The 12,002-nt window shown below is 35.3% G+C and overlaps 1 protein-coding gene across 1 annotated transcript in view; it reads left to right on the top strand.

The window, feature by feature from the left end:
• Window positions 1-12,002, top strand: part of LOC107666197 (serine/threonine-protein kinase NLK) — an 89,100-nt gene that overhangs the window by 74,161 nt on the left and 2,937 nt on the right. Inside the window, exons 8-10 of the mRNA XM_016457396.1 lie at window positions 8,836-8,922; window positions 9,281-9,479; window positions 10,573-10,666. Of these exons, the coding sequence (XP_016312882.1) occupies window positions 8,836-8,922; window positions 9,281-9,479; window positions 10,573-10,666 (380 nt within the window). The remainder of the gene's footprint in view (window positions 1-8,835; window positions 8,923-9,280; window positions 9,480-10,572; window positions 10,667-12,002) is intronic.

Here is a 12,002-nt window from a genome sequence, read left to right as displayed (position 1 = left end):
ATATATATATATATATAATTTTTTTTTTTTTTTTTACCTTTTACAATATATAAATAACTCATGCTATATAACACTTTTTTTTATCAGTTCTGTCTATATTTAACTACTTATTGTCATATAAACATCCCGTCAGCAACCGAGTCAAATGTTAATTTGGTAACTGCTATGATGGATTTATATGTTAGGTTGAACATATATTTACATAATTATATGTTCAAACTGATGACTTAAATTCTTTTTGACTGATTCATTAAAATAAACTGCTCATCAAAGTCACATGAATATGAATTGAACTGCACTGCTCGTGCTGTATGTTGGTTTTTGTGTGCAGTCGGGTGAAGGCAACGCAACAGAAACACGTTGACTGCAAACCTGGATAGGTGAAACATCTTGAACAAAATTGATACTTCTAATTGATTATGCCAGTGCCTCCTCTGCCCATTAAAACTGCTCTGGTTGGTTGTAAGTCACCTGATTGTGGTTCCACCACCTGTCTGCTGTGTATGTAAAAGCCAGCAGGGAGCTCTTGGAAACAGATGTATGCTCGGATCCATGCTGATTTTTCCGCCTTAGCAGAGAGGCAACATGATCAGATCGAATTTCCACCTACACGCTCTCTCACAGGACACACATGCACACAGACTCAGGTCAGAAAGTGATGACCCCAATGCTGGGTGGGCTTACAGTAAGAAGGGAGAATGAAGAGAGGGGGTCTTGTTTAATGGCTTTAGGGGGTCTTGCATGCGAACCGAGTGCAGAGCTGGAGCAGATGTGGCCCATCCCACGTCACCAGGGGCTGCGAAGCCTGATGTCTGCCCCAAACTGAACTCCGTGGCACCTGCTAACAGATGGCGGACATTTTATTTTCCCCTCTTGTGCAACAGCGCCGTGTAATAACCAGTGTTCGCTTATTGAGGCAGGCACAAGGGTTTTTTGCAAATTTGTGTTATTCAGCCGATGAAACTTTCACTATTTCCTGTGCGATAAATTAACACAATGGGACATCAGATTGAAAGTACACTGGAAACAATAAATCAAAACATGTTTATAAGTATGTATTTTGGCACTTATTTAATCAAAAAATTCAAATAAAATTATGCTAGTATAATTAGTACAAGACAAAATTCTTTATATTTTATAGAGTTTTGCTTTTTATTCAAGAAGGCTTTTTTTTTTTTGGTTTTTATCCCAGTTTATATATCTAAAAATGCTAATTTAATAAGAATTAATGAGGTATGTAGTATATGTATAATCATACATGCACTTTTCTTTATTTATTTTATTTTTAATGCACTTTAAATAGTTTGAAAATACGAATAGGAGAAAAAGGAATTTTAAGTACAGTATTTTAAGATTATTAATATCTGTGTTGATATTAATGTTCTTAATAACATTTTATTTAAACAAATATATACGCTTATTAAAATAAATAAACCTATTTAAATTTTATTTTAAATGCAGTGTTATTTTAGTATCTGGGATGCTATCTTAGTATTTCGAATCAGTATATATATTCTGTTTAATTTTAATTTTAGTGATATATATATATATATATATATATAACTTTATTACATATGTTGGGGTAGGAAAGTTGTTGTTCAATTGTAGTTAAATGTTTTACTAATTTTGTTTGTTAGGTTTTGTTTATTTTAATATATATATATATTTTTATTAATTTTTATTTCAGTTTTAGTTATTTTAGTACATCAAGTTAAACTACATTAAAATGAGAAATGTGCCTTGACAACTAGCTGAAATAATGTTTTTTAAATATATATTTAAATGTTTATAAATATATATTAAAATGTTTTTTAATATTTTATTTTATTTCAGTTAACATTTATTTTATTTCAAGTCATTTTAGTTTTTAGGTTTTAGTTTTAGTTAACTATAATAACCCTTTTTGCGACTTTACAGTATGTCACATTTGCAAGGAAAATGTCAAACAAAATTCCTACCCTTGAATATTAATTTTTTTCTTCTTCACATTTTCACATGTAGCATATTTTCAAGATACATTCTACATGTATTGGCTTTGGCAGATTAAATTTTCTTTGAGAATGCTCTTAAGAATATACATATTCTTCTTATTAATACCCATAAATATTAACATTAATATATTTATAATATGTCATTATAAAAAATGTTAAAGGGGTCATATGATGCGATTAAAATTTTTCCTTTAAGGGGCGTAACATTTCCGTCACAAGCTTGAGGTATTCAGCCAATCACAACACACTGGATAGCTGGCCAATCAGAGCACTCCTCGCTTTTCAGACCGATGAGCTTTGTAAAAATCGACGCGTTTCAGAAAGGCGGGGCATAGAGGAGAAACAATAATGTACAGTATGTGGAAAATATTGTGTTTTTTTAACCTTAAACCGCATAAACACATTTCATTACACCAAATACACAAAATAATGTTCTTTTTAGCAACATCATATGACCCCTTTAACGTAATATTGCACACATAAATGGAAGGGAAACCACTATGTGTCCTCGACCTCATTAGAGAGTCGCCACGGCTATAATATTCCTCTTCTGTCGAAGCATCTAAAGCTCAGCTCTCTTGCTGACATTGTTTTGACAATGTGGTGACGCTTTCTCAGCTCCCAATTCACATTTTAAAAGCCCCGTCATTAATGTGTTCATCTTGATGTTCGCATCAATGCGGGAGGCCTCAGACACTTTTTACGCCCTGTCCCATGTCTTTGCTATAAATAGAGAAGATCTGATTTGGGCTGTTTTGAAATGAGATCCTTCAGGGGCTTTAGGGATCTTCATCCTCACCATATCGGCTCTAACACTTAGTAAGATTAGTTTGGCCATCTGAGTGCATCTGAGAGATATGGTGTTTAGCGCCGTCTCCATTCCCGCTCACAAACCAGTGCTAAGTGCTACCATTCAAACTGAAACCGGAAACAAATATGCTTTCACACAGCCGGACTGTGTGTTTTGAGAGGTGGAAGAGTTACACCCCTGCCCTGCATGAATGTTATTCTATCTCAGAGCGCCACTCTGCTTCAAAAACGCCACTCTTCTCCACATTGTTTTCTTTCTCTCCCTCACCTCTTCCTCTTTTTTTCTCTGTTTTTCTCACAATGACTATCATTCAATAACATTTTAGAACAAGTGTTTTTACTTACAGTATGCGCACAGAAGAGGTTTTCACGTAAAGGCGTATGGTGTATATTCCCCTCATTCTAATGTTGATGAATCTGTATTTTTGTAAATGAGGACTGTGTGCCTGCAGTAGTGTTTAGCATATACACCCCTAAGCATCCCCATATAAGGACTTTCTGCACATCCTCACCATTACAGACGCAGGCATGGAGAGGAAAGTCCACGAATGGTTAGAAATTGTGCATAAGCAGAATTCTACGTTAACATGCAAAAAGGAAGCATGGAATGTGGAAACAGTCTGTTGTTTCACCAGATGCTATCTAATATATATATATATATATATATTATATGTATGTATATATTGTTATGTATGTACAGGTATGTGTATGTATGTATGTATATAGACCTACTGGCATAATTACATTTTATTTTATTTTATCTCTTCCAAAAAATCAACTGACAGCCTTGTCAATGGCTAATCAAAAAGTTATTTTTTTCCATTATTTGTGAATTACTGGATGCTGTAAACATGTACAATTCTATGATTTAAAATAATTTGTCAGTTTTAATACTTTTTTAAAATGTAATTTATTTCTGTGATGACAGCTGAATTTCCAGCATCATTACTCCAGTCTTCAGTGTGACAGGATCAGAAATCATTCTAATATGCTGATTTGTTGCTCAAGAAACATTTCTTATTGTCAGAATGAAAGTTCAAAAGAGCAGATATGATTTTTTTCTGTCACTGATCAATTTTGTGTCATTGCTAAATTATTAAAAAAGTAAATTACTAAAATTACTAAAAATATTTATTTATTTACAAAAAAAAAAAACAGTTAACGATATGCATACCCAGAAAATGTGTTATTATTTATTATGAATGTTTATGGAAAATTCTCCTTATCACACTTTGGACACACGTGCTTTAAGTTAAAGGTTTAGTGTGGTTTACAGTTGTGCACAGTTGTGCGAAACAAACCTTTCCTCCTTGTCGTCTGTTGCCATGTTATCAAGAATAAACTGATCTGTTGCATGTGTGTGACTTTGTGTGAGAATAATGTCTATGATTAAAGTACAGTATGCAACAAAAACATGAAAAAATACAAGAAACTCTTAGTCTTGAAATGTGCACAGAGTGAAAAGCTTCAGTCCTGTGGTGTGTGCTTAGCTTTAGTGAATAACACCCAATATCTATTACACACACACACTGTTCAGATTCTGTCTGTCAGAGTATACAGAAGGAAGTCTGTTAGCTGCTCTACAGCTCCGAGTTCTCTGGAATCACTGTTGTCTCTGTCAGCATTCGTTCGTTTAATGGCCTGCTCCTATATCAGCGCTCCCTCCCCCTCTCGTGCCCGTAGGAAATGCGCCCTGCTTTTCTTTAGCGTGCTAACTGCAAAAATACAGAAACAGACACGTCCTATCCACCTGTCTGTCCTCGCTTGGCCCTGCTCTCCCTGCACTTGTGGGCCTGAAGGGCTTTGTGTTGTGTTGCTGCCAGGATGATCAATGGCTTGTTTGTGATAGTGGGGAGAGATGGCCCAGACCACACAGCCGCAGCGAGCGGGGGGAGGTTAAGGAGGAGCACTGGGCCGGTTGGGGAAAGCTGCGGCCTGCACCTGTTGCTGAGTGTTGCTGGGCCAGAGGGGCGGTCAGACGTCACGTGGGCTCCGCTTCACAGGAAGCCGAGGCTCGTTTCTCAACTTTCTCGTGACACCGTACCTCCTCCTCCTTCCCTTCATAGCTGCAGCCTGGGCTTGTGTCGCCAGTCAGGAAAAGGAAAACAAAGCTGGTTTTACCTTAAAGTGACACTCTAGTAACTTTGCTCATTTGGAGAGAGAAATTATCATCCACCTCTGACTAAACTAATGGGCTTGATCTTTATTATATACACTTGTCAATCGTGGAAAAAAAACATTATCATGGTTTCCACAAAAATATGAAGCTGCACAACTGTTTTCAACATTAATAATAATTAGACATGTTTCTTGAGCACCAAATCAGCATATTAAAGTGATTTCTGAAGGATCATGTGACACTGAAGACTGGAGTAATGATGCTGAAAATGTAGCTTTGCAATCACAGGAATAAATTACATTTTAAAACATATTAAAATAAAAAACAACATAATATTTCACAATATTACTGCTTTTTACTGTATGTTTTTTAAATAAATGCAGGCTTGGTGAGCATAGGAGACTTCTTTCCAAAACATTTTTTAATTAAATCTTTTAAAAATAAATTTTTATGTGAATTTTTTATAATATTTATAGTAACTATTTTGTAAAAAAAAAAAAAAGAAAGAAAGAAAATAAAAAGTCTTTGTTTCCTTTAATAAACAATATTTTTTAATTATTTTAATTAAATACTATGTAAGTAAAATATTTTAGTAAATTCTATGTAAAATAAGTGTTTTTGTTCAATAAATCTTTTTATTTTGGGGGTAAATATTTAGTAAATATTGCATAATATCAGTGATTCATTTGAGCAGCTTTGTGTACTTGTCATTACATTGTATTATGTGTAAACTGTATTATGTACTTCATGTCGGGTGGTTCTTGGCCTATATATATATATATATATATATATATATATATATATGGCCAGACATTGGTAACAGTGCCCTCTAGATATCATGACGGCACCAGCCATTGAAAAGCCTTCATTGGTTGACCACTAATCGTTTACACAGTGTTCTAACCTGATATAACATGATAAATGAGTGATAAAACCCCTTCCATGTAAATCTTTTTGTTTTGGTTCTCTTATAAATTTTGTTCCAACCACGTCTTGTCTACGTCACTTCTACATCTCTGATGTAGCACTGCTCAGCCCGTCCACAGTGAAATCTCATTGGTCCTGGCTTGCCCTATATATATATATATATATATATATATATATATATATGGCCAGACATTGGTAACAGTGCCCTCTAGATATCATGACGGCACCAGCCATTGAAAAGCCTTCATTGGTTGACCACTAATCGTTTACACAGTGTTCTAACCTGATATAACATGATAAATGAGTGATAAAACCCCTTCCATGTAAATCTTTTTGTTTTGGTTCTCTTATAAATTTTGTTCCAACCACGTCTTGTCTACGTCACTTCTACATCTCTGATGTAGCACTGCTCAGCCCGTCCACAGTGAAATCTCATTGGTCCTGAATCCCCCTCTATAGCAGAACATAAAATATTGTGTTGCATCATGTAGCATTGTCGCTTTTGGTGTGAACAGGCAAATTACTGGTCACCTGGTAAGGACACTGTGTTCAGAAAAAAAAACAGTTCACAAGTAAAACTCACTTGTCATGTTGAATACTGAGGCTCAGTCCACCAATACTAGCTCAAGTTCTTGTGACATCCTTGTGTACGGTTTAAAAGTGTGACCAGTCTGACTCCACGAGCCTGTCCAGGATTTGAAGTAGCAAATTTGCTCAGTCCATTACTCCTGCGGAACATGAGCTGCTGCATGCCTGGGATGACTGAAAGCCTGGGCTGATGATGTCATGTGTCAACCCTCCTGACTCATCATTTGTCTAATTGAACTTTGAATCATGGGACAGGGAGAGGCCTTCTCCCTCCTTTAACTGTCTGAAGCCACATTCCGCTATAATCCTTAACCAATACAGGCTAATACTACAGCACACGATCACACCATCCCAGAGGGTATGATCGTTCACACACGCCACGCACACCACGCTACCGCTCACGCAGCCTCACCACGTTGGTGCATCGCTGCACCCTGCACGCTTCTTGACTCATAATCGCACAGGGATAGTTTCAGCTCGGCCCACACAGAATCTGACCCACTGGATTCAAACGCCCATCATTTGATAATCTTTCAGATTTGTCAGAGGAGCCTAGCAGTTGGGCACGCATGCTCCGACACAAATAGGGAGCAGGTTGTTTTTTTAGTATATCAAAAACATACGGCACAACTAATCTAGTCCAATTCCTGAATGAATAGCTTTTATAAGCTTTTTTTTTTAAGTGAATCAAAACTGTAGAGCGCAGAAAATGTGCACTCATTTTTGAATAAATTACTCTTATAAGATGGATCTTTGTAGTGAATCAAACACAGACACTACAGTTCAAAAGTTTAGGATCAGTACTTTAAAAAAAAAAAAATTAATACTGCATCAAGGATGCTTTAATTTATTTAAAAATGACAGTAAAGACTTTTAAATTTAAATATTAAGCAGTACAACTGTTTTCAACATTGATAATAATAAGAAATTTTTCTTGAGCACCAAATCAGCATATTAGAATGATTTCTTAAGGATGAAAACTGTACTAATGTCTCCTAAACAATTTTGCTTTTTAAAATATATTTAAACAGAAAGCATTTTACAGAAAAAATTTGTATTTTTATTATTTAAATGTAATTATTAATTTCAGTATTTCAGTATTTTTTTACATTTAATTTTTATTCTAATTCACAATATTATTATATTTTGAGCATAAGAGACATCTTTAAAAAAACATTCAAAAATCTTACTGACCCCAAAAATGTTTACAGTCGTGTGAAATTAAGTGTGAAACTTAAATCTGCATACTTATGTAGTTATTTAGCATGTATTTTTTTCTTTTCTTCATTTTTTTATTGTATAATGTTAATTATTCATTGTTAATTTATTTTTATTATATCAGATTATATTTATTAGTATATTACATTTTTATTAAATTTATTATTTTTTAAAGTTTATTATTAAAATAATCTCATTATTTCACAGTGAATTTGTTTTTATTTCCTTTTTTTGTAAATAAATATATCTCTTTAGGGGTTTTTGGGTACTAGCCATGATGTTGCTATGCAGTGTTCTGAGTGATTTTTAGCATGTTGCTATGCAATTTATGGGATGTTCCGAGATGTTGCCCACTTTCGAGTCTTTGTGATATTCTGGTCCCTACATATGACTCAGATTCTTCCTTCAATGAAGGTCTGATCACTTAAAGTAATAGCACACCTCGTTTCCGTTTGGCTCCAGTTATGGCTGAGAGCTTTCAATCCTTGCCCATCATCTTCCTCCATCTCTCGCCTGACACCTTCACCTCCATCAGCTATACAGTCAGCCCTGACAATACGTCATCCCTTTTTAAATGGTGAATCACCAGCCATAGTTCACATCTGTTCTCGGCTCAAAGAGCCTAACCAGGGAAAACAAGCAATTACCGGTGGGCTTTTTCAATCAACTCTTTGGCGAGTCGGCTGCGGGGCTTGGAATGGGGGGAAGGTGGGCGGAGGAGATAATTAGACACGGTTAAAAATATCCCAGCACATTGTCTCCGCTGTCCCACATCCTCAGATAAGTGTGCGGCTATTGGCGAAAGGATCATGTGCTACTGGGAGGAATGTTTTGCATGTTTGCGACCTGCAGTTGAACGGCCGCTGAGGATCACATGACGTGCTTATAGGAGCTGTTTGTATGTTTTGACTGCTTCTGAAAACAGGATGAAAATGTTCAGAGTTGGCCATGTTCCTAAATCATGTTCATTCTCACACTTTCTACAGCGTTTTCACATTTGTTTGGTAATGGTTGAACAATATGGGTTTTTAACATTTTACTTGTGGTCTTTCCAAACATTGAAACACTGATTACATATTAGTTTGTTTCTGCATGTCTCTGAATATGTATATATAAGTTTGGTAAAATAGATTAGATACTCAGACTATAGTATACTGATCATGCTATTTCCTGTTTCTGCAGCCCTCACTTCCTGTCCTGTACACTCTGTCCAGTCAAGCAACCCATGAGGCCGTTCACCTCCTCTGCAGGATGTTGGTCTTTGACCCAGTAAGTGTTCTTGATACTTGATTCTCATAAACTGTAGCATTACAATCTAAATTAAACGACATGCTAAAATTAATCAATAAAAATCAACAATATAGACCATATAAAATTAATGGTTATAATTAAACTTTAATACACACTTTTATTTACTTGCCCAGGTTGTAATGAAACAATTTCATTTCATATTATATTATATTATATATATGTTTTTTTGCATTTATAAATAAAATAAATACATTTTTATAAAATATTTTTATAAATAATTTTACATTTCATTTAAAAAATAAAACTGTAAAATAGATAATTTTATTGCATTTTTAAAAGAAACGTTCAGTCAGAACCAATCTGTTTTCCAATACAGTCGAAGCGGATCTCTGCAAAGGACGCCCTGGCGCACCCGTATCTGGATGAGGGGCGTCTGCGGTACCACACCTGCATGTGCAAATGTTGCTACACCACGTCCTCTGGCCGCGTCTACACCAGTGACTTTGAGCCTGTCACCAACCCCAAGTTTGACGACGGCTTTGAGAAGAACCTGACGTCAGTTCGGCAGGTCAAAGGTGAGCTTGCTTGTAATCAATTCATATGTACTACACCTTTGCTGATTGCAGCACACATTATTCAACACATGAGACAAACATCAGTGGTCTATTCATTTAACCTTGTGTCCTGATCCACCCCCAGTTTGTAGACAACATGTTTAGGAGCTAAAGGTCTTAATTGAATTGAATCTATTTGAGACCAGCGCGTGTTAATCAGAAGTCTTGCTGGGCATCTCCTGCTTCAGATCCCCTGCTGCTCCTGTTGTTTTTGTCCCTTGTTTTCACCCTTCATTCGGGGCCCCTGGATCTGTGCTTGCCTTCCACTGTCAGCGGGTATTAGTGAGAGTCTGTCGCTAAAAGCAGGCTTACTGTGCTGTCAGCTCAAAATAACTCTGCCCTTCACCCTCCCTCCTCTTCCTCCATCCTGTGTGCAACGTGTTTCCACTGGAGGATTAGTCAGTGCAGATGGAGCCGAACGCCTGGAGACTTAAAGCGATTTAGGGAGGCAGCGGCGTTTGGAACGCGAGGGGAATCCCTTTTGGATCGACACTTGAGGAGTTTCCACATTGGCCGAGCTAGTTTTAAGCTTAATCGCTTGTATGCTAAAATAAAGAGTTTAGAGCTTTAGAAGATATTACAGATAGTACAGTCTGCCTGTAGAATCTTCCTTTAGAATCGACTCTTTGACCTGTAAGGTTGCTGCTAGAATAAATCTTTATTCAGTGATTCATTCGTAATTTAGATTTGTCCTGAAAATACAAAATTCTAGTTCTAGATGAAAATCTGTGAGTCACATCACTTCATCTTTTTTTGTTACAAGGAATGATGACAGAATTGTGTGAACTACCGAATGCCTTTAACTAGTTAACAGGTTTGACTTGCTGTCTACCTGTTAATTAGATTGACCTAAAAATAAAAATGTTGTCATCATTTTCTCACCCTCATGCCATTTGACCCCTGTATTTTATTTAACATGAACACAGGAGAAATGTTTGAATTGTTTTGTGAACTGTTCTTTTAACCATGATAGCACATAACTTGTAAACCGTTATTCATAACTGTAAACTGTAATTTATTTCTCATCATCTCTCCTCTTTTCTTCCCCACACAGAGATCATTCATCAGTTCATCCTGGAGCAGCAGAAGGGGAATCGGGTACCGCTTTGTATCAACCCCCAATCAGCTGCCTTCAAAAGCTTTATCAGGTGAGGCCGCCCTCCGCAACTTCTTCTTTCTTCTGCTTATATCCGAATCTCATGATCAAGTGTCCAGGTTATATTTAACTCTGAAAAAGTAGCATAAAGAAATATGACCTGTATTTAGGTCCATTAAGATTTTTGCATTGTGATATTTTTTCATCACAAAAATTCTCATCACTGTAATGTGAAATTCTATATCTAAAATCAGCATCAATTTAAGTATGACAGCTTGTATACATACTTTATCATTTAAATAATATTTAAATCATTTAGATGTTTATTTATTCGGGTAATTAATATTATTATTTTACATTTCAGAAGTGAGAATGAGATTTTTAACATTACAAAAGCTACTGATAATTGTGGCAGGGGTTTAAATGTGATCAAATTTTTTTTTTTTAAATAATGTTGTAATGCTAAAAACGTATTGGTCCTACATGCTTTTTTGTTTGTTTGTTTTAATTTTGAAATTAAATAAGAGCCAAAAAGTGGCTGACAGATTTTGAGATTCACCAGAAATGATCATCTCCACATTAATACCAGTTTCAGCACAAGCATGACTAAACATCCGAAGGTAAGTTAAAAGAAAGAGTAGAACTTTACCATCCGTATCCTGTCTCATGTAATCGCTCAATCAGTGTTTCAGCCACGCAAAGACGTCAATATAATGGCTTGTAAACAATATTACGTAACGTCACATTTACCTCAGAAAAAAAAACATATTCGTTGACCATAAACTCATTAGTCATATAGAAAAATTAACTGTTGAGAGGGGCATTTTCCTTAATATATGCACCATATAACATATTCATTATATTTTTTACTGTTCTTCACTGTTTGATTTATGTTTGAATAAATCCATCAAGTTTTTATGACAGCCACCATTTAAATGTTTATATTTAAAAAAAAACGAACTGAAGTAGAAATATTATTATGTAACTGTAACTTTATTATTGTAAAAACTTCATTAATTTTAACCTTCAATATTATAGTAATGTAGTAGTCTACCAACTGACTCTCATGTATATTTTACAGCATTAGTTGAGAGTTTTGTTTTTCCTTGAGAAAATTTGGCATGTACTGTACCTGACATATATCCAAAATAATCGATATTGAATTGGTAATCGAATCGCAAACTTGTGAATAAGAATAGAATCGAATCGTGAAATTTGTGTCAAAACCCAGCCCTAATTTAAATAGTATAATGTTGTAACATATTGATATAAAAATACACAGAGAATATATTCCATTCATTGTAATTAACGAATAAATATAAATATATTAATTTAAATTAAAGAGGTTCAGATGACAAAACAAAAAAAGTTTGGGAATGCCGACATTG

The sequence above is a fragment of the Sinocyclocheilus anshuiensis genome, unplaced genomic scaffold (genome assembly GCF_001515605.1).
Source record: "Sinocyclocheilus anshuiensis isolate Anshui unplaced genomic scaffold, SAMN03320099.WGS_v1.1 scaffold984, whole genome shotgun sequence".
In the NCBI taxonomy this organism is placed as follows: domain Eukaryota; kingdom Metazoa; phylum Chordata; class Actinopteri; order Cypriniformes; family Cyprinidae; genus Sinocyclocheilus; species Sinocyclocheilus anshuiensis.
This window is presented reverse-complemented; position numbering and strand designations above follow the sequence as displayed.